Source organism: Engystomops pustulosus, chromosome 4 (genome assembly GCF_040894005.1).
Source record: "Engystomops pustulosus chromosome 4, aEngPut4.maternal, whole genome shotgun sequence".
Lineage (NCBI taxonomy): Eukaryota > Metazoa > Chordata > Amphibia > Anura > Leptodactylidae > Engystomops > Engystomops pustulosus.
This window is the reverse complement of record NC_092414.1, coordinates 4,135,371-4,158,574: the sequence shown is the minus strand read 5'-3', so window position 1 is coordinate 4,158,574 and position 23,204 is coordinate 4,135,371. Positions and strand designations below refer to the sequence as shown.

Below are 23,204 nucleotides of genomic sequence, written 5' to 3'. Positions count from 1 at the left end.
CGGGGCTGTGACTACCTCTCACACAGGATATACAGGCAGGGGGCGGGGCTGTGACTACCTCTCACACAGGATATACAGGCAGGGGGCGGGGCTGTGACTACCTCTCACACAGGATATACAGGCAGGGGGCGGGGCTGTGACTACCTCTCACACAGGATATACAGGCAGGGGGCGGGGCTGTGACTACCTCTCACACACGATATACAGGCAGGGGGAGGGGCTGTGACTACCTATCACACAGGATATACAGGCAGGGGGCAGGGCTGTGACTACCTCTCACACAGGATATACAGGCAGGGGGCGGGGCTGTGACTACCTCTCACACAGGATATACAGGCAGGGGGCGGGGCTGTGACTACCTCTCACACAGGATATACAGGCAGGGGGCGGGGCTGTGACTACCCCTCACACAGGATATACAGGCAGGGGGCGGGGATGTGACTACCTCTCACACAGGATATACAGGCAGGGGGCGGGGATGTGACTACCTCTCACACAGGATATACAGGCAGGGGGCGGGGCTGTGACTACCCCTCACACAGGATATACAGGCAGGGGGCGGGGCTGTGACTACCATCACACAGGATATACAGGCAGGGGGCGGGGCTGTGACTACCTCTCACACAGGATATACAGGCAGGGGGCGGGGCTGTGACTACCTCTCACACAGGATATACAGGCAGGGGGCGGGGCTGTGACTACCTCTCACACAGGATATACAGGCAGGGGGCGGGGCTGTGACTACCTCTCACACAGGATATACAGGCAGGGGGCGGGGCTGTGACTACCTCTCACACAGGATATACAGGCAGGGGGCGGGGCTGTGACTACCTCTCACACAGGATATACAGGCAGGGGGCGGGGCTGTGACTACCTCTCACACAGGATATACAGGCAGGGGGCGGGGCTGTGACTACCTCTCACACAGGATATACAGGCAGGGGGCGGGGCTGTGACTACCTCTCACACAGGATATACAGGCAGGGGGCGGGGCTGTGACTACCTCTCACACAGGATATACAGGCAGGGGGCGGGGCTGTGACTACCTCTCACACAGGATATACAGGCAGGGGGCGGGGCTGTGACTACCTCTCACACAGGATATACAGGCAGGGGGCGGGGCTGTGACTACCTCTCACACAGGATATACAGGCAGGGGGCGGGGCTGTGACTACCTCTCACACAGGATATACAGGCAGGGGGCGGGGCTGTGACTACCTCTCACACAGGATATACAGGCAGGGGGCGGGGCTGTGACTACCTCTCCCACAGGATATACAGGCAGGGGGCGGGGCTGTGACTACCTCTCACACAGGATATACAGGCAGGGGGCGGGGCTGTGACTACCTCTCACACAGGATATACAGGCAGGGGGCGGGGCTGTGACTACCTCTCACACAGGATATACAGGCAGGGGGCGGGGCTGTGACTACCTCTCACACAGGATATACAGGCAGGGGGCGGGGCTGTGACTACCTCTCACATGACGGTGTCTTTCTTGTGCAGCTCTTTGAAGGTATGAAGGCGTATCGGGGAGCAGACGGGGAGATTCGCATGTTCCGGCCTCAGCTGAACATGGAGAGGATGCTGCGCTCCGCCAAGAGACTGACTCTGCCTGTAAGTCGTTCTGTGTCCAGCAGGGGCAGTGTTCTTCATCATTAATCATAAAGCAGCACCCCGCAGGGTATCTAGGGTCTCCGCCCCCATATAAAGCAGCCCCCCGCAGGGTATCTAGGGTCTCCGCCCCCATATAAAGCAGCCCCCCGCAGGGTATCTAGGGTTTCCGCCCCCATATAAAGCAGCACCCCGCAGGGTATCTAGGGTCTCCGCCCCCATATAAAGCAGCCCCCCGCAGGGTATCTAGGGTCTCCGCCCCCATATAAAGCAGCACCCCGCAGGGTATCTAGGGTCTCCGCCCCCATATAAAGCAGCACCCCGCACCCCAGTGTAAAGCAGCACCCCGCACCCCAGTGTAAAGCAGCACCCCGCACCCCAGTATAAAGCAGCACCCCGCCCCCCAGTATAAAGCAACACCCCGCCCCCAGTATAAAGCAGCACCCTGCCCCCCAGTTTAAAGCAGCACCCCGCCCCCCAGTATAAAGCAGCACCCCGCCCCCCAGTATAAAGCAACACCCCGCCCCCAGTATAAAGCAGCACCCCGCCCCCCAGTATAAAGCAGCACCCCGCCCCCCAGTATAAAGCAGCACCCCGCCCCCCAGTATAAAGCAGCACCCCGCCCCCCAGTATAAAGCAGCACCTCGCAGGGTATCTAGGGTCTCCGCCCCCATATAAAGCAGCACCCCGCAGGGTATCTAGGGTCTCCGCCCCCATATAAAGCAGCCCCCTGCAGGGTATCTAGGGTCTCCGCCCCCATATAAAGCAGCCCCCCGCAGGGTATCTAGGGTCTCCGCCCCCATATAAAGCAGCACCCCGCAGGGTATCTAGGGTCTCCGCCCCCATATAAAGCAGCACCCCGCACCCCAGTGTAAAGCAGCACCCCGCACCCCAGTGTAAAGCAGCACCCCGCACCCCAGTATAAAGCAGCACCCCGCACCCCAGTGTAAAGCATCACCCCGCCGCCTAGTGTAAAGCAGCACCCCGCCCCCCAGTATAAAGCAGCACCCCGCCCCCCAGTATAAAGCAGCACCCCGCCCCCCAGTATAAAGCAGCACCCCGCCCCCCAGTATAAAGCAGCACCCCGCCCCCCAGTATAAAGCAGCACCCCGCCCCCCAGTATAAAGCAGCACCCCGCCCCCCAGTATAAAGCAGCACCCCGCCCCCCAGTATAAAGCAGCAACCCGCCCCCCAGTATAAAGCAGCACCTCGCAGGGTATCTAGGGTCTCCGCCCCCATATAAAGCAGCACCCCGCAGGGTATCTAGGGTCTCCGCCCCCATATAAAGCAGCCCCCTGCAGGGTATCTAGGGTCTCCGCCCCCATATAAAGCAGCCCCCCGCAGGGTATCTACGGTCTCCCCCCATATAAAGCAGCCCCCCGCAGGGTATCTAGGGTCTCCACCCCCATATAAAGCAGCACCCCGCAGGGTATCTAGGGTCTCCGTCCCCATATAAAGCAGCCCCCCGCAGGGTATCTAGGGTCTCCCCCCATATAAAGCAGCACCCCGCAGGGTATCTAGGGTCTCCGCCCCCATATAAAGCAGCCCCCCGCAGGGTATCTACGGTCTCCCCCCATATAAAGCAGCACCCCGCAGGGTATCTAGGGTCTCCCCCCCCCATATAAAGCAGCCCCCCGCAGGGTATCTAGGGTCTCCACCCCCATATAAAGCAGCCCCCCGCAGGGTATCTAGGGTCTCCGCCCCCATATAAAGCAGCACCCCGCAGGGTATCTAGGGTCTCCACCCCCATATAAAGCAGCACCCCGCAGGGTATCTAGGGTCTGCTCCCCATATAAAGCAGCCCCCCGCAGGGTATCTAGCGTCTCCGCCCCATATAAAGCAGCCCCCCGCAGGGTATCTAGGGTCTCCCCCCCCCATATAAAGCAGCCCCCCGCAGGGTATCTAGGGTCTCCCCCCCCCCATATAAAGCAGCCCCCCGCAGGGTATCTAGGGTCTCCGCCCCATATAAAGCAGCACCCTGCAGGGTATCTAGGGTCTCCACCCCCATATAAAGCAGCACCCCGCAGGGTATCTAGGGTCTGCTCCCCATATAAAGCAGCCCCCCGCAGGGTATCTAGGGTCTCCGCCCCATATAAAGCAGCACCCCGCAGGGTATCTAGGGTCTCCGCCCCCATATAAAGCAGCACCCCGCAGGGTATCTAGGGTCTCCGCCCCATATAAAGCAGCCCCCCGCAGGGTATCTAGGGTCTCCGCCCTCCATATAAAGCAGCACCCCGCAGGGTATCTAGGGTCTCCACCCCCATATAAAGCAGCCCCCCGCAGGGTATCTAGGGTCTCCCCCCATATAAAGCAGCCCCCCGCAGGGTATCTAGGGTCTCCGCCCTCCATATAAAGCAGCACCCCGCAGGGTATCTAGGGTCTCCACCCCCATATAAAGCAGCCCCCCGCAGGGTATCTAGGGTCTCCCCCCATATAAAGCAGCCCCCCGCAGGGTATCTAGGGTCTCCGCCCCCATATAAAGCAGCCCCCCGCAGGGTATCTAGGGTCTCCCCCCATATAAAGCAGCCCCCCGCAGGGTATCTAGGGTCTCCACCCCCATATAAAGCAGCCCCCCGCAGGGTATCTAGGGTCTCCCCCCTCATATAAAGCAGCCCCCCGCAGGGTATCTAGGGTCTCCCCCCATATAAAGCAGCCCCCCGCAGGGTATCTAGGGTCTCCTCCCCCATATAAAGCAGCACCCCGCAGGGTATCTAGGGTCTCCCCCCTCATATAAAGCAGCCCCCCGCAGGGTATCTAGGGTCTCCGCCCCCATATAAAGCAGCCCCCCGCAGGGTATCTAGGGTCTCCGCCCCATATAAAGCAGCCCCCCGCAGGGTATCTAGGGTCTCCCCCCTCATATAAAGCAGCACCCCGCACCCCAGTATAAAGCAGCACCCCGCAGGGTATCTAGGGTCTCCGCCCCCATATAAAGCAGCACCCCGCAGGGTATCTAGGGTCTCCGCCCCCCTTATAGAGCAGCCCCCCGCAGGGTATCTAGGGCCTCCCCCCATATAAAGCAGCCCCCCGCAGGGTATCTAGGGTCTCCACCCCCATATAAAGCAGCCCTCCACAGGGTATCTAGGGTCTCCGCCCCCATATAAAGCAGCACCCCGCAGGGTATCTAGGGTCTCCGCCCCATATAAAGCAGCCCCCCGCAGGGTATCTAGGGTCTCCCCCCATATAAAGCAGCCCCCCGCAGGGTATCTAGGGTCTGCTCCCCATATAAAGCAGCACCCCGCAGGGTATCTAGGGTCTCCGTCCCCATATAAAGCAGCCCCCCGCAGGGTATCTAGGGTCTCCCCCCATATAAAGCAGCACCCCGCAGGGTATCTAGGGTCTCCGCCCCCATATAAAGCAGCACCCCGCAGGGTATCTAGGGTCTGCTCCCCATATAAAGCAGCCCCCCGCAGGGTATCTAGCGTCTCCGCCCCATATAAAGCAGCCCCCCGCAGGGTATCTAGGGTCTCCCCCCCCCATATAAAGCAGCCCCCCGCAGGGTATCTAGGGTCTCCGCCCCCATATAAAGCAGCCCCCCGCAGGGTATCTAGCGTCTCTGCCCCATATAAAGCAGCCCCCCGCAGGGTATCTAGGGTCTCCGCCCCATATAAAGCAGCACCCCGCAGGGTATCTAGGGTCTCCGCCCCATATAAAGCAGCACCCCGCAGGGTATCTAGCGTCTCTGCCCCATATAAAGCAGCCCCCCGCAGGGTATCTAGGGTCTCCGCCCCATATAAAGCAGCCCCCCGCAGGGTATCTAGGGTCTCCGCCCCATATAAAGCAGCCCCCCGCAGGGTATCTAGGGTCTCCACCCCCATATAAAGCAGCACCCCGCAGGGTATCTAGGGTCTGCTCCCCATATAAAGCAGCCCCCCGCAGGGTATCTAGGGTCTCCACCCCCATATAAAGCAGCACCCCGCAGGGTATCTAGGGTCTGCTCCCCATATAAAGCAGCCCCCCGCAGGGTATCTAGGGTCTCCGCCCCATATAAAGCAGCACCCCGCAGGGTATCTAGGGTCTCCGCCCCCCATATAAAGCAGCCCCCCGCAGGGTATCTAGGGTCTCCGCCCCATATAAAGCAGCCCCCCGCAGGGTATCTAGGGTCTCCGCCCTCCATATAAAGCAGCACCCCGCAGGGTATCTAGGGTCTCCACCCCCATATAAAGCAGCCCCCCGCAGGGTATCTAGGGTCTCCCCCCATATAAAGCAGCCCCCCGCAGGGTATCTAGGGTCTCCGCCCTCCATATAAAGCAGCACCCCGCAGGGTATCTAGGGTCTCCCCCCATATAAAGCAGCCCCCCGCAGGGTATCTAGGGTCTCCGCCCCCATATAAAGCAGCCCCCCGCAGGGTATCTAGGGTCTCCCCCCATATAAAGCAGCCCCCCGCAGGGTATCTAGGGTCTCCGCCCCCATATAAAGCAGCCCCCCGCAGGGTATCTAGGGTCTCCCCCCATATAAAGCAGCCCCCCGCAGGGTATCTAGGGTCTCCACCCCCATATAAAGCAGCCCCCCGCAGGGTATCTAGGGTCTCCCCCCATATAAAGCAGCCCCCCGCAGGGTATCTAGGGTCTCCGCCCCCATATAAAGCAGCCCCCCGCAGGGTATCTAGGGTCTCCCCCCATATAAAGCAGCCCCCCGCAGGGTATCTAGGGTCTCCACCCCCATATAAAGCAGCCCCCCGCAGGGTATCTAGGGTCTCCCCCCATATAAAGCAGCCCCCCGCAGGGTATCTAGGGTCTCCTCCCCCATATAAAGCAGCACCCCGCAGGGTATCTAGGGTCTCCCCCCTCATATAAAGCAGCCCCCCGCAGGGTATCTAGGGTCTCCGCCCCCATATAAAGCAGCCCCCCGCAGGGTATCTAGGGTCTCCGCCCCATATAAAGCAGCCCCCCGCAGGGTATCTAGGGTCTCCCCCCTCATATAAAGCAGCACCCCGCACCCCAGTATAAAGCAGCACCCCGCAGGGTATCTAGGGTCTCCGCCCCCATATAAAGCAGCACCCCGCAGGGTATCTAGGGTCTCCGCCCCCATATAAAGCAGCCCCCCGCAGGGTATCTAGGGTCTCCGCCCCCATATAAAGCAGCACCCCGCAGGGTATCTAGGGTCTCCGCCCCCCTTATAGAGCAGCCCCCCGCAGGGTATCTAGGGCCTCCCCCCATATAAAGCAGCCCCCCGCAGGGTATCTAGGGTCTCCGCCCCCATATAAAGCAGCCCCCCGCAGGGTATCTAGGGTCTCCGCCCCCATATAAAGCAGCACCCCGCAGGGTATCTAGGGTCTCCGCCCCCCTTATAGAGCAGCCCCCCGCAGGGTATCTAGGGCCTCCCCCCATATAAAGCAGCCCCCCGCAGGGTATCTAGGGTCTCCGCCCCCATATAAAGCAGCACCCCGCAGGGTATCTAGGGTCTCCGCCCCCATATAAAGCAGCCCCCCGCAGGGTATCTAGGGTCTCCGCCCCCATATAAAGCAGCACCCCGCAGGGTATCTAGGGTCTCCACCCCATATAAAGCAGCCCCCCGCAGGGTATCTAGGGTCTCCGCCCCCATATAAAGCAGCCCCCCGCAGGGTATCTAGGGTCTCCACCCCCATATAAAGCAGCCCCCCGCAGGGTATCTAGGGTCTCCTCCCCCATATAAAGCAGCCCCCCGCAGGGTATCTAGGGTCTCCTCCCCCATATAAAGCAGCACCCCGCAGGGTATCTAGGGTCTCCTCCCCCATATAAAGCAGCACCCCGCAGGGTATCTAGGGTCTCCTCCCCCATATAAAGCAGCCCCCCGCAGGGTATCTAGGGTCTCCGCCCCCATATAAAGCAGCCCCCCGCAGGGTATCTAGGGTCTCCCCCCATATAAAGCAGCCCCCCGCAGGGTATCTAGGGTCTCCACCCCCATATAAAGCAGCCCCCCGCAGGGTATCTAGGGTCTCCCCCCTCATATAAAGCAGCCCCCCGCAGGGTATCTAGGGTCTCCCCCCATATAAAGCAGCCCCCCGCAGGGTATCTAGGGTCTCCTCCCCCATATAAAGCAGCACCCCGCAGGGTATCTAGGGTCTCCCCCCTCATATAAAGCAGCCCCCCGCAGGGTATCTAGGGTCTCCGCCCCCATATAAAGCAGCCCCCCGCAGGGTATCTAGGGTCTCCGCCCCATATAAAGCAGCACCCCGCAGGGTATCTAGGGTCTCCACCCCCATATAAAGCAGCCCCCCGCAGGGTATCTAGGGTCTCCGCCCCCATATAAAGCAGCACCCCGCAGGGTATCTAGGGTCTCCGCCCCATATAAAGCAGCCCCCCGCAGGGTATCTAGGGTCTCCCCCCTCATATAAAGCAGCACCCCGCACCCCAGTATAAAGCAGCACCCCGCAGGGTATCTAGGGTCTCCGCCCCCATATAAAGCAGCACCCCGCAGGGTATCTAGGGTCTCCGCCCCATATAAAGCAGCCCCCCCGCAGGGTATCTAGGGTCTCCGCCCCCATATAAAGCAGCCCACCGCAGGGTATCTAGGGTCTCCGCCCCCATATAAAGCAGCCCCCCGCAGGGTATCTAGGGTCTCCGCCCCCATATAAAGCAGCCCCCCGCAGGGTATCTAGGGTCTCCGCCCCCATATAAAGCAGCCCCCCGCAGGGTATCTAGGGTCTCCGCCCCCATATAAAGCAGCCCCCTGCAGGGTATCTAGGGTCTCCCCCCATATAAAGCAGCCCCCCGCAGGGTATCTAGGGTCTCCACCCCCATATAAAGCAGCCCCCCGCAGGATATCTAGGGTCTCCCCCCTCATATAAAGCAGCCCCCCGCAGGGTATCTAGGGTCTCCACCCATATAAAGCAGCACCCCGCAGGGTATCTAGGGTCTCCCCCCATATAAAGCAGCACCCCGCAGGGTATCTAGGGTCTCCCCCCATATAAAGCAGCACCCCGCAGGGTATCTAGGGTCTCCACCCCCATATAAAGCAGCCCCCCGCAGGGTATCTAGGGTCTCCCCCCATATAAAGCAGCACCCCGCAGGGTATCTAGGGTCTCCGCCCCCATATAAAGCAGCCCCCCGCAGGGTATCTAGGGTCTCCACCCCCATATAAAGCAGCCCCCCGCAGGGTATCTAGGGTCTCCGCCCCCATATAAAGCAGCCCCCCGCAGGGTATCTAGGGTCTCCGCCCCCATATAAAGCAGCCCCCCGCAGGGTATCTAGGGTCTCCGCCCCCATATAAAGCAGCCCCCCGCAGGGTTTCTAGGGTCTCCGCCCCCATATAAAGCAGCCCCCCGCAGGGTATCTAGGGTCTCCCCCCATATAAAGCAGCACCCCGCAGGGTATCTAGCGTCTCCGCCCCCATATAAAGCAGCCCCCCGCAGGGTATCTAGGGTCTCCCCCCATATAAAGCAGCCCCCCGCAGGGTATCTAGGGTCTCCCCCCATATAAAGCAGCCCCCCGCAGGGTATCTAGGGTCTCCGCCCCCATATAAAGCAGCCCCCCGCAGGGTATCTAGGGTCTCCGCCCCCATATAAAGCAGCCCCCCGCAGGGTATCTAGGGTCTATGCCCCCCATATAAAGCAGCACCCCGCAGGGTATCTAGGGTCTCCGCCCCCATATAAAGCAGCACCCCGCAGGGTATCTAGGGTCTCCGCCCCCATATAAAGCAGCACCCCGCAGGGTATCTAGGGTCTCCGCCCCATATAAGGCAGCACCCCGCAGGGTATCTAGGGTCTCCGCCCCATATAAGGCAGCCCCCCGTCTCCTGTGTTTTGCAGCCCTTTGATCGGGGGGAGTTGCTGGACTGCATCAAGAAGCTGATCCACGTGGACAGAGAGTGGGTGCCACAGTCCAGCGCCGCCAGCCTCTACATCCGACCCGTATTCATCGGGACCGAGGTGAGTGTCGGGGTTATTGTATAATATGTAAATGAGGAGGAGGAGCCGGAGACCTGATACAATGTCTCCTCCCCCTCCATGCAGCCCTCCCTGGGAGTGAAGAAGTCCTCCGCGGCCCTGCTGTACGTCATCCTCAGCCCGGTGGGGCCCTACTTCTCCAGCGGAGCCTTTAACCCCATCTCCTTGTGGGCCGACCCCAAATACGTGCGAGCCTGGAAGGGCGGCACCGGGGACAGCAAAATCGGAGGGTGAGGCTCCTAACCCTGACTCCTTACAGAACAGCTCCCCTAGTGGGAGGACCCAGTACTGCAGCGGGGCCTGGCGCTGTGTACATTAAAGGGCTCCTGTTTGTTGTAGGAATTATGGGAACTCGCTGTTCGCTCAGTACGAGGCCCAGGACTACGGCTGTCAGCAGGTCCTCTGGTTGTACGGTCAGGACGAGCAGATCACCGAGGTCGGCACAATGAATCTCTTCCTCTTCTGGACCAATGAGGATGGAGGTGAGAATCTGGTAATAATCGCAGCAGGTCATAAATAGAGAAGCTCCCAGGATTGTGCGGCTCTGCTGACATCTAGTGGCCGAGGTGGAGAATGCAGATTACATAAAACACTGATACAAAATAACAAGAATCAGGCAGTTGTGGTGGCGCCGCCCCTTTAAGGCAGGTGGGAGGCGGCTCCGGGCTCAGCGCGGGGACAGATGGCCGCTGACCGGACCTGACAAATTACTTTCCAAATCCAATTTGTGGCTCAGATTTCCTTCTCCTTCCGAAGAAAACATCATTAAGTTCTTATCAGGCGCTCGAGGGTTAATGTTCTGCTGAAGCTTCCGGGTCATGTGAGAGCAAGACAACAATCGCTGGCACACTGCACCAGAAACCACGCTGTGCATAACACAGCGTTCCCAGCCCCCTGCATGTGCGTGATCAATGTCATACATAACCCAGCTTTCTCAGCCCCCTGCATGTGCGTGATCAATGTCATACATAACCCAGCTTTCCCAGCCTCCTGCAGGTGCGCAGTCAGTGTCATACATAACCCAGCTTTCCAAGTCTCCTGCATGTGCGTGGTCAGTGTCATACATAACCCAGATTTCCCAGCCTCCTGCATGTGCACAGCCAGTGTCATATATAACCCAGTTTTCCATGTGCACAGCCAGTGTAATACATAATCCAGCTTTCCCGGCCTCCTGCATGTTCAGTCTCATACATAGCCCAGCCTTCCCAGCCTCCTGCATGTGTGCAGCCAGTGTCATACATAATCCAGCGTTCCCGGCTTCCTGCATGGTCAGTGTAATACATAACCCAGCTTTCCATGTGCACAGCCAGTTTAATACATAACCCAGCTTTCCCAGCCTCCTGCATGTGTGCAGCCAGTGTCATACATAATCCAGCTTTCCCGGCCTCCTGCATCTTCAGTCTCATACATAACCCAGCTTTCCCGGCTTCCTGTATGGTCAGTGTAATACATAACCCAGCTTTCAATGTGCACAGCCAGTGTCATACATAAACCAGCTTTCCCAGTCCCCTGCATGTGCACAGCCAGTGTCATACATAACCCAGCTTCCCCGGCCTCCTGAATGGTGGCCATGCAGTTGTCTTCATACATTCTTACGTGTCTGTGTCACAGAGTTGGAATTGGCAACTCCACCACTAGATGGCATCATCCTCCCGGGGGTCACCCGCCGCAGCATCCTGGACCTGGCCCTTCAGTGGGTAGGTAGACATTGCTCTCTGGTGTCAGCCACTGCACAGGAGGCACCGGGGCAGTAAGTGACCTCTCTGCCCACAGGGGGAGTTCAAGGTGTCGGAGCGCTACATGACCATGGCGCAGCTGGTGCAGGCGCTGCAGGAGGGGCGGGTGCAGGAGATGTTCGGTGCCGGCACGGCCTGCGTGGTGTGTCCCGTGGGGAGGATCCTGTACAAGAGCCAGGTAAGTATTCACACCCCCGAGCTACAGGCACATGTACTGACCCTCTGACCCCCCCATATAAGTATTCACACCCCCGAGCTACAGGCACATCTACTGCCCCCCCCCATATAAGTATTCACACCCCCGAGCTACAGGCACATCTACTGCCCCCCCCATATAAGTATTCACACCCCGAGCTATAGGCACATCTACTGCCCCCCATATAAGTATTCACACCCCGAGCTATAGGCACATCTACTGAACCCCCCCCCATATAAGTATTCACACCCCCGAGCTACAGGCACATCTACTGACACCCCCCCCCCCATATAAGTATTCACACCCCCGAGCTATAGGAACATCTACTGCCCCCCCCCCATATAAGTATTCACACCCCCGAGCTACAGGCACATCTACTGCCCCCCCCATATAAGTATTCACACCCCGAGCTATAGGCACATCTACTAAACCCCCCCCCATATAAGTATTCACACCCCCGAGCTACAGGCACATCTACTGCCCCCCCATATAAGTATTCACACCCCCGAGCTACAGGCACATCTACTGCCCCCCCATATAAGTATTCACACCCCCGAGCTATAGGAACATCTACTGACCCCCCCCACATATAAGTATTCACACCCCCGAGCTATAGGCACATCTACTGCCCCCCCCCATATAAGTATTCACACCCCCGAGCTACAGGCACATCTACTGCCCCCCCCATATAAGTATTCACACCCCCGAGCTATAGGCACATCTACTGACACCCCCCCCTCCCATATAAGTATTCACACCCCCGAGCTACAGGCACATCCACTGCCCCCCCATATAAGTATTCACACCCCCGAGCTACAGGCACATCTACTGCCCCCCCATATAAGTATTCACACCCCCGAGCTATAGGAACATCTACTGACCCCCCCCACATATAAGTATTCACACCCCCGAGCTATAGGCACATCTACTGCCCCCCCCCCATATAAGTATTCACACCCCCGAGCTACAGGCACATCTACTGCCCCCCCCATATAAGTATTCACACCCCCGAGCTATAGGCACATCTACTGACACCCCCCCCTCCCATATAAGTATTCACACCCCCGAGCTACAGGCACATCCACTGCCCCCCCATATAAGTATTCACACCCCCGAGCTATAGGCACATCTACTGACCCCCCCCACATATAAGTATTCACACCCCCGAGCTACAGGCACATCTACTGCCCCCCCCATATAAGTATTCACACCCCCGAGCTACAGGCACATCTACTGCCCCCCCCATATAAGTATTCACACCCCCGAGCTATAGGCACATCTACTGCCCCCCCATATAAGTATTCACACCCCCGAGCTATAGGAACATCTACTGCCCCCCCCCCCCCCCATATAAGTATTCACACCCCCGAGCTACAGGCACATCCACTGCCCCCCCACATATAAGTATTCACACCCCCGAGCTATAGGAACATCTACTGCCCCCCCATATAAGTATTCACACCCCCGAGCTATAGGAACATCTACTGACCCCCCCCATATAAGTATTCACACCCCCGAGCTACAGGCACATGTACTGACCCTCTGACCCCCCCATATAAGTATTCACACCCCCGAGCTACAGGCACATCTACTGCCCCCCCCCATATAAGTATTCACACCCCCGAGCTACAGGCACATCTACTGCCCCCCCATATAAGTATTCACACCCCGAGCTATAGGCACATCTACTGCCCCCCCATATAAGTATTCACACCCCGAGCTATAGGCACATCTACTGCCCCCCCATATAAGTATTCACACCCCCGAGCTATAGGAACATCTACTGCCCCCCCCCCATATAAGTATTCACACCCCCGAGCTACAGGCACATCTACTGCCCCCCCCCATATAAGTATTCACACCCCGAGCTATAGGCACATCTACTAAACCCCCCCCCATATAAGTATTCACACCCCCGAGCTACAGGCACATCCACTGCCCCCCCATATAAGTATTCACACCCCCGAGCTACAGGCACATCTACTGCCCCCCCATATAAGTATTCACACCCCCGAGCTATAGGAACATCTACTGACCCCCCCCACATATAAGTATTCACACCCCCGAGCTATAGGCACATCTACTGCCCCCCCCCCATATAAGTATTCACACCCCCGAGCTACAGGCACATCTACTGCCCCCCCCATATAAGTATTCACACCCCCGAGCTATAGGCACATCTACTGACACCCCCCCCTCCCATATAAGTATTCACACCCCCGAGCTACAGGCACATCCACTGCCCCCCCATATAAGTATTCACACCCCCGAGCTATAGGAACATCTACTGACCCCCCCCACATATAAGTATTCACACCCCCGAGCTACAGGCACATCTACTGCCCCCCCCATATAAGTATTCACACCCCCGAGCTACAGGCACATCTACTGCCCCCCCCATATAAGTATTCACACCCCCGAGCTATAGGCACATCTACTGCCCCCCCATATAAGTATTCACACCCCCGAGCTATAGGAACATCTACTGCCCCCCCCCCCCCCCATATAAGTATTCACACCCCCGAGCTACAGGCACATCCACTGCCCCCCCACATATAAGTATTCACACCCCCGAGCTATAGGAACATCTACTGCCCCCCCATATAAGTATTCACACCCCCGAGCTATAGGAACATCTACTGACCCCCCCCATATAAGTATTCACACCCCCGAGCTATAGGCACATCTACTGACACCCCCCCCCCCATATAGTGCGATGCATGAGTATTCACACCCCTGATCTATATACACATGCGCTGTCATATAGGACGATGCATAAGTACTCACACCCTGCAGCGTTTGGCTTCATCTTTTGTGTCTTATCAGAACTTGGAAATCCCAACCAATGAGAATAAGTTGGCTGCTCGTTTCCTGAAGGAGCTGACGGATATCCAGGTAATCCAGGCCGCCACTTCCCTCTCCTGACATCCTCTGTGCTGCTGGGACCCGCTCCCCCACTATGTAACTCTCAGTCTATCCTCTCCTGACATCCTCTGTGCTGCTGGGACCCGCTCCCCCACTATGTAACTCTCAGTCTATCCTCTCCTGACATCCTCTGTGCTGCTGGGACCTGCTCCTCCACTATGTAACTCTCAGTCTATCCTCTCCTGACATCCTCTGTGCTGCTGGGACCCGCTCCCCCACTATGTAACTCTCAGTCTATCCTCTCCTGACATCCTCTGTGCTGCTGGGACCTGCTCCTCCACTATGTAACTCTCATCCTCCTCTCCTGACATCCTCTGTGCTGCTGGGGCTGCTCCTCTATATAACTCTCCCCCTCCCCTCCTGACATCCTCTGTGCTGCTGGGACCCGCTCCTCCACTATGTAACTCTCACTCTCCCCTCCTGACATCCTCTGTGCTGCTGGGACCCGCTCCTCCACTATGTAACTCTCACCCTCCTCTCCTGACATCCTCTGTGCTGCTGGGACCCGCTCCTCCACTATGTAACTCTCCCCCTCCTCTCCTGACATCCTCTGTGCTGCTGGGACCCGCTCCTGCACTATGTAACTCTCCCCCTCCCCTCCTGACATCCTCTGTGCTGCTGGGACCCGCTCCTCCACTATGTAACTCTCCCCCTCCTCTCCTGACATCCTCTGTGCTGCTGGGACCCGCTCCTGCACTATGTAACTCTCCCCCTCCCCTCCTGACATCCTCTGTGCTGCTGGGACCCGCTCCTGCACTATGTAACTCTCAGTCTCCCCTCCTGACATCCTCTGTGCTGCTGGGACCCGCTCCTCCACTATGTAACTCTCACCCTCCTCTCCTGACATCCTCTGTGCTGCTGGGACCCGCTCCTCCACTATGTAACTCTCACCCTCCCCTCCTGACATCCTCTGTGCTGCTGGGACCCGCTCCTCCACTATGTAACTCTCAGTCTATCCCCTCCTGACATCCTCTGTGCTGCTGGGACCCGCTCCTCCACTATGTAACTCTCCCCCTCCTCTCCTGACATCCTCTGTGCTGCTGGGACCCGCTCCTCCACTATGTAACTCTCCCCCTCCTCTCCTGACATCCTCTGTGCTGCTGGGACCCGCTCCTCCACTATGTAACTCTCAGTCTATCCCCTCCTGACATCCTCTGTGCTGCTGGGACCCGCTCCTCCACTATGTAACTCTCCCCCTCCTCTCCTGACATCCTCTGTGCTGCTGGGACCCGCTCCTCCACTATGTAACTCTCACCCTCCTCTCCTGACATCCTCTGTGCTGCTGGGACCCGCTCCTCCACTATGTAACTCTCACCCTCCCCTCCTGACATCCTCTATGCTGCTGGGACCCGCTCCTCCACTATGTAACTCTCAGTCTATCCCCTCCTGACATCCTCTGTGCTGCTGGGACCCGCTCCTCCACTATGTAACTCTCAGTCTATCCCCTCCTGACATCCTCTGTGCTGCTGGGACCCGCTCCTCCACTATGTAACTCTCAGTCTATCCCCTCCTGACATCCTCTGTGCTGCTGGGACCCGCTCCTCCACTATGTAACTCTCACCCTCCCCTCCTGACATCCTCTGTGCTGCTGGGACCCGCTCCTCCACTATGTAACTCTCACCCTCCTCTCCTGACATCCTCTGTGCTGCTGGGACCCGCTCCTCCACTATGTAACTCTCACCCTCCCCTCCTGACATCCTCTGTGCTGCTGGGACCCGCTCCTCCACTATGTAACTCTCACCCTCCCCTCCTGACATCCTCTGTGCTGCTGGGACCTGCTCCTGCACTATGTAACTCTCACCCTCCCCTCCTGACATCCTCTGTGCTGCTGGGACCCGCTCCTCCACTATGTAACTCTCACCCTCCTCTCCTGACATCCTCTGTGCTGCTGGGACCCGCTCCTCCACTATGTAACTCTCCCCCTCCTCTCCTGACATCCTCTGTGCTGCTGGGGCTGCACCTCTATATAACTCTCCCCCTCCTCTCCTGACATCCTCTGTGCTGCTGGGACACGCTCCTGCACTATGTAACTCTCCCCCTCCCCTCCTGACATCCTCTGTGCTGCTGGGACCCGCTCCTCCACTATGTAACTCTCACCCTCCCCTCCTGACATCCTCTGTGCTGCTGGGACCCGCTCCTCCACTATGTAACTCTCACTCTCCCCTCCTGACATCCTCTGTGCTGCTGGGACCCGCTCCTCCACTATGTAACTCTCAGTCTATCCCCTCCTGACATCCTCTGTGCTGCTGGGACCTGCTCCTCCACTATGTAACTCATCCTCCTCTCCTGACATCCTCTGTGCTGCTGGGGCTGCTCCTCTATATAACTCTCCCCCTCCCCTCCTGACATCCTCTGTGCTGCTGGGACCCGCTCCTCCACTATGTAACTCTCACTCTCCCCTCCTGACATCCTCTGTGCGGCTGGGACCCGCTCCTCCACTATGTAACTCTCCCCCTCCCCTCCTGACATCCTCTGTGCTGCTGGGACCTGCTCCTCCACTATGTAACTCTCACCCTCCCCTCCTGACATCCTCTGTGCTGCTGGGACCCGCTCCTCCACTATGTAACTCTCACCCTCCTCTCCTGACATCCTCTGTGCTGCTGGGACCCGCTCCTCCACTATGTAACTCTCAGCCTCCCCTCCTGACATCCTCTGTGCTGCTGGGACCCGCTCCTCCACTATGTAACTCTCACCCTCCCCTCCTGACATCCTCTGTGCTGCTGGGACCCGCTCCTCCACTATGTAACTCTCCCCCTCCCCTCCTGACATCCTCTGTGCTGCTGGGACCCGCTCCTCCACTATGTAACTCTCACCCTCCCCTCCTGACATCCTCTGTGCTGCTGGGACCCGCTCCTCCACTATATAACTCTCATCCTCCTCTCCTGACATCCTCTGTGCTGCTGGGACCCGCTCCTCCACTATGTAACTCTCCTTCTCCCCTCCTGACATCCTCTGTGCTGCTGGGACCCGCTCCTCCACTATGTAACTCTCCCCCTCCCCTCCTGACATCCTCTGTGCTGCTGGGACCCGCTCCTCCACTATGTAACTCTCCCCCTCCTCTCCTGACATCCTCTGTGCTGCTGGGACCCGCTCCTGCACTATGTAACTCTCCCCCTCCCCTCCTGACATCCTCTGTGCTGCTGGGACCCGCTCCTCCACTATGTAACTCTCCCCCTCCCCTCCTGACATCCTCTGTGCTGCTGGGACCCGCTCCTCCACTATATAACTCCCCCCCTCCTCTCCTGACATCCTCTGTGCTGCTGGGACCCGCTCCTCCACTATATAACTCCCCCCCTCCTCTCCTGACATCCTCTGTGCTGCTGGGGCTGCTCCTCTATATAACTCTCCCCTCCCCTCCTGACATCCTCTGTGCTGCTGGGACCCGCTCCTCCACTATGTAACTCTCACTCTCCCCTCCTGACATCCTCTGTGCTGCTGGGACCCGCTCCTCCACTATGTAACTCTCATCCTCCTCTCCTGACATCCTCTGTGCTGCTGGGGCTGCTCCTCTATATAACTCTCCCCCTCCCCTCCTGACATCCTCTGTGCTGCTGGGACCCGCTCCTCCACTATGTAACTCTCACTCTCCCCTCCTGACATCCTCTGTGCTGCTGGGACCCGCTCCTCCACTATGTAACTCTCCCCCTCCCCTCCTGACATCCTCTGTGCTGCTGGGACCCGCTCCTCCACTATGTAACTCTCACTCTCCCCTCCTGACATCCTCTGTGCTGCTGGGACCCGCTCCTCCACTATGTAACTCTCACCCTCCTCTCCTGACATCCTCTGTGCTGCTGGGACCCGCTCCTCCACTATGTAACTCTCATCCTCCTCTCCTGACATCCTCTGTGCTGCTGGGGCTGCTCCTCTATATAACTCTCCCCCTCCCCTCCTGACATCCTCTGTGCTGCTGGGACCCGCTCCTCCACTATGTAACTCTCCCCCTCCTCTCCTGACATCCTCTGTGCTGCTGGGACCCGCTCCTGCACTATGTAACTCTCACCCTCCCCTCCTGACATCCTCTGTGCTGCTGTTTTTTGACTGCTTCTTGTTCTGTTTCAGTACGGACGGACGCAGAGCGAGTGGTCGGTGCTGGTGGGAGACTCGTAACGCTGGCGGCTGAGGCGGAGACCCCCGGATATCAGGAGTCCTGGACCCTATTAGTTGTAGGTTAATGAGTAGATATCTGGTCCTCAGAGTCTGTGCTGTGATTCGTTACAGTGTGTCAGCGTCCCTCCGTATGAGATGAATCAGGAATTTTACGTGTAAACGGCGTCTCCGTCCAAAGAATACGACCCTTCATAATCATCCTGCGAAGGAACACGTGCAATCCGCTAATCCCCCTCATCCCTGACAGACTTTAAATCAGGGGCCGTCCCTTTAAGGTGAAGCAATATCCAAAAAAAGCACAAAACTTACAAAGAGACGAAGCTACGCACAAAACGTGTATGGACCTCCTCCAGTCACATCCAGAGCTGCACTCACAACTCCGATATCACGTTCTCCTTTACACTCCAGAGCTGCAATATAAATCCTCCAGCCACAGCCAGAGCTGCACTCACTGCCTGTCCTTATGGTTGGTCTCATACTTCAGTTACACCCAAATCTGCAAGCACAATTCTGCTCTTACATGATGTTTCCTATACTCCTGTTACACCCAAATCTGCAAGCACAAATCTGCTCTTACATGATGTTTCCTATACTCCTGTTACACCCAAATCTGCGAGCACAATCCTGCTCTTACATGATGTTTCCTATACTCCTGTTACACCCAAATCTGCAAGCACAATTCTGCTCTTATATCATCCAAAGCTTTACTACAATTTCACTGTTACATTGGGTTTTCTACCCCAGCTCTCCAGTCACATCCAGAGCTGCACTCACAACTCTGGTGGATCTATGATCAGAGAAACTACGGCAGCCTTGTACCTCAGTCACATCCAGAGCTGCACTCACAATTCTGGCGGATCTATGATCAGAGAAGTTACGGCAGCCTTGTACCTCAGTCACATCCAAAGCTGCAATGGTTTTTGTTGTTGTTATGTGCACGCAGCTCCGGGTGTGACTGGAGTATAAGAGAAGGCGGCGGCGAGTGACTGGGATATAACGCTCACTACACTCCGCGCCAATATCACCAAAGTCATGTGACACTCCACATCGTTACATAACAGGTATAATAACCAAAGAACCGCTCACCGCCATCTGCTAATGCTCCGGATTATCCACAACACGGTTCTGATAACATTGGACCTGTTGGGTCTCAGATTATTAGAACTTTTAGTTTTTTTACATTTATGTTTTATTATTTTATGATCAGATGTCAGGAGCGACCCGTGAACATGCCGATAAAGTTTATTGAAGGCAGTGGCAGTGATTTCCCATATCAGCCAATCAGATCCTGGCTTCTGTCTCCTGAGCACAAGGTACAACATTAGAGCAGTGCTGTGATTGGTTGCTAGGGGCCTGAGGCCTAGTTCATCTAGGGCCAAATTTATCAGAACTGTTATTGTTGTCCATGGCAACCAATCAGAGGGGAGCTGACAGTCAACCAGAGCAGTTCAAGAAATGAAAGCTGCATTATGATTGGTCTCATTGGACAAAAAAAAAAAAAGAAAACCTCTATATCAGGCCCCATTATCTGTAACAACCAATCAGGACAATGCTTTCAGTTTGTACAGAAGTCACCGGAGAAAGAAGCTCAGATCTGATTGGTTCCCATAGACAATGATCCTAAAATAGAGATTATTTTTAAAAAAAAAACATAAAATAAAGCACAAATGTCATTGATTTCACAGGAAAGGGGGGTCCTGCCCGAGGCTAGAGTATTGGGGGTCCCCCTGTAATAACCGGGAGATGGATAATTTACTGTTATCCCAGAATCAGTGTCTGACAATCGTCATGTTGTTTCCATGGTTACGGACTGATATCGTTATAATCGTTACATTCAGGGATTAGTGAATTATTATACAGAAATGATCAACGAGACCAAGTGATTAACGTGCGATGTATCATGTACGACCTGCAATAAATCCGTGTATGAAACGCCACATCCGTGTTCTGTGTGATATGTCGGGGGAGGGGACACCTTACTAATGACCCCCAGTGGGGACTGTCTCCCTCTAGTGGTCACGTATAGATTTATCACAGACTCAACTGTAAATACAAACATTGCAAAATCAGCACCAAGAACGTCCGAGGGGGATCCGAAATAATCGTAGAGCAGTAATCTCCCCCAATCACATCACATGACCCCTGCCCGACAATCATTATAATCAGAGGAGCCCACCCAGAGCCAACAAGCCGAACAATAGGAAGCACAAGCTCCAGCACACAGAACCATCAGGGGGCCCCAACACATAACGTTAGGGGCCCATCCAGAGCCAACACACAGAACCATCAAGGGGCTCCAACACCACCTTATGGGCCCATCCAGAGCCAACAAGCCGAACAATAGGGAGCACAAGCTCCAGCACACAGAACCATCAGGGGGCCCCAACACGTAACGTTAGGGGCCCATCCAGAGCCAACAAGCCAAACAATAGGGAGCACAAGCTCCAGCACACAGAAACATCAGGGGGCCCCAACACGTAACGTTAGGGGCCCATCCAGAGCCAACAAACCGAACAATAGGGAGCACAAGCTCCAGCACACAGAACCATCAGGGGGCCCCAACACGTAACGTTAGGGGCCCATCCAGAGCCAACACACAGAACCATCAAGGGGCTCCAACACCACCTTATGGGCCCATCCAGAGCCAACACGCAGAATAATAGGGAGCACAAGCTCCAGCACACAGAACCATCAGGGGGCCCCAAACATAACGTTAGGGGCCCATCCAGAGCCAACACACAGAACCATCAAGGAGCTTCAACAACACCTTATGGGCCCATCCAGAGCCAACACGCCGAATAATAGGGAGCAGAAGCTCCAGCACACAGAACCATCAGGGGGCCCCAACACGTAACGTTAGGGGCCCATCCAGAGCCAACAAGCCGAACAATAGGGAGCACAAGCTCCAGCACACAGAACCATCAGGGGGCCCCAACACATAACGTTAGGGGCCCATCCAGAGCCAACACACAGAACCACCAAGGGGCTCCAACAACACCTTATGGGCCCATCCAGAGCCAACACGCCGAATAATAGGGAGTAGAAGCTCCAGCACACGTAAACACTGTGTGTCTCAACACGCAACTAGAGGGCCCATCCAGAATGTGGTGAAGTGGTGAAAAATAAGGATATATCAAAATTAGTAGGTGCCCCTCCCCTATGAAATTCCTCTACTTTTCTGAAGCCAGGATGTCAGGAAGCTTGGGCAATGAAACCAGCATCTCCAAGTTGATGAGATTCTCCCTACGCCCCATAACGAGATCGGCCGGTGACGTCCTACAGTTTAGGTAACGTCTATTCTGACATCTGTAATCCTTAGAAGACTAGAAGATTTTATTACATTTAAGTTTAATATTAAAAAGGACAGTGTTTACACAAAGACACAGCGGGGTTGTCATACAAAAGTTAGATGAAAGTTTTAATTTCTCTATGCAGAGTTGTGTCCCTAGTCCCCCGGGAGTGGGGCAGTAAGGAGAGGGGCAGACATATATGACGTCCCCAGGGTAAGCGATGGAGGGAGATATAGAGGACATGGGAGTTTTTTGAAAATTAAAATTGATCCCTGATGGAGCCATTTGCGGAAGATGGGGGGGGAACAATCATGACTGACCACTCCCAGGGGACTAGGGGCAGAATTTCAGAGGGGAGGGGCACCTGCTTCTCCTAATTTTGATATATCCCTATTTTTTTTTATTAGTGATACTTTCATCAATATTCAACGACAGTCCCCACCATTTCTTCCTGCTGGGACAAGCCATCGGCATTGCCGTGACTGCTCCATCCTTGTGCTGTACGGGGAATTCATATTGTTGTAGTGACAAACGCCACCTCAGCAACCTACTGTGATCACCTGCCACCGGTGTAACCATCTAAGTGGGTTGTGATCAGTCACTACGGTGAATCTGCTCCCATACAGGTCAGGCTGTAGCCAGGGATTCATCCTCTACCCTAGCATAGGCCAGCTCTCCTGGTAGCAGCCTTCTGCTCAGATACATTATGGGACGTTTCTTCCCTTTGGGGGGTCACCTAGCTGAGCACTGCACCTAGGCCACACATGCCGGCATCTGTCTGTACCACTATGTGACGGCTGAAATCAGGGCTTTGTAAGACCGAGGAGCTTGCTGGGGCCTCTCAAAGCTGTGAGAGACCATGTACAGTCTGGAGTCCAATTGACTATTTGGGGCAGTTTCTGTTTTCGGAGGTCTGTTAGGGGTTTCGCTATAAGGGTGCTATAGTTGCTATAGTTGTTAATGAACTTCCTATAGTACCCTGCTGTGCCTAAAAAGGACATCACCTGCTTTTTAGTTCTGGCAGTGGTCCAGGTGACAATGGTGTCCACCTACTCTGGTTTGGGTCTCAAGGTTCCTCTTCCCACTCTGTGTTCGAGGTACTGTACCTCTGTCATTGATATCTGGCACTTCCCAGGCCTGATTGTTGGACTGGATTTTTGGGTTCGCTGAAGAACCCTTGAAGGGTGCTGTGGTGAAAATATAAAATATACAGCAATACGGGTGGGGGGTCATATTAGTACATCACACATGTCCCTGATATCCACCACCGGCCTAATCTGAGTAACTTCATTAGCTCTCTGGAAGGTCTGAGCTTCCAAAGAAGACAAACCGGACAGTGTCATTTGCTCTGTGGGGGGAAGCAGGGAAATGACACTTCCACGACAACCATGAGAGTTTTCTCCAAAACTACACAAAAAGCCAAAAAAAACATATAACTTATCCTATCAATATGCTAGTTATGGATTCATAGT

The 23,204-nt window shown here is 56.1% G+C and overlaps 1 protein-coding gene across 2 annotated transcripts in view; it reads left to right on the top strand.

Annotated features, from left to right (window-relative positions):
• Positions 1-20,137, top strand: part of BCAT1 (branched chain amino acid transaminase 1) — a 76,960-nt gene extending 56,823 nt beyond the window's left edge. For both annotated transcript variants that reach the window (XM_072144807.1, XM_072144806.1), the window contains exons 4-11: positions 1,507-1,617; positions 9,341-9,460; positions 9,545-9,708; positions 9,818-9,960; positions 11,090-11,175; positions 11,252-11,392; positions 14,237-14,305; positions 18,395-20,137. In XM_072144807.1, the coding sequence (XP_072000908.1) occupies positions 1,507-1,617; positions 9,341-9,460; positions 9,545-9,708; positions 9,818-9,960; positions 11,090-11,175; positions 11,252-11,392; positions 14,237-14,305; positions 18,395-18,442 (882 nt within the window). In that variant the 3' untranslated portion in view covers positions 18,443-20,137. The remainder of the gene's footprint in view (positions 1-1,506; positions 1,618-9,340; positions 9,461-9,544; positions 9,709-9,817; positions 9,961-11,089; positions 11,176-11,251; positions 11,393-14,236; positions 14,306-18,394) is intronic.
• The last annotated feature ends 3,067 nt before the right edge of the window (positions 20,138-23,204 follow it).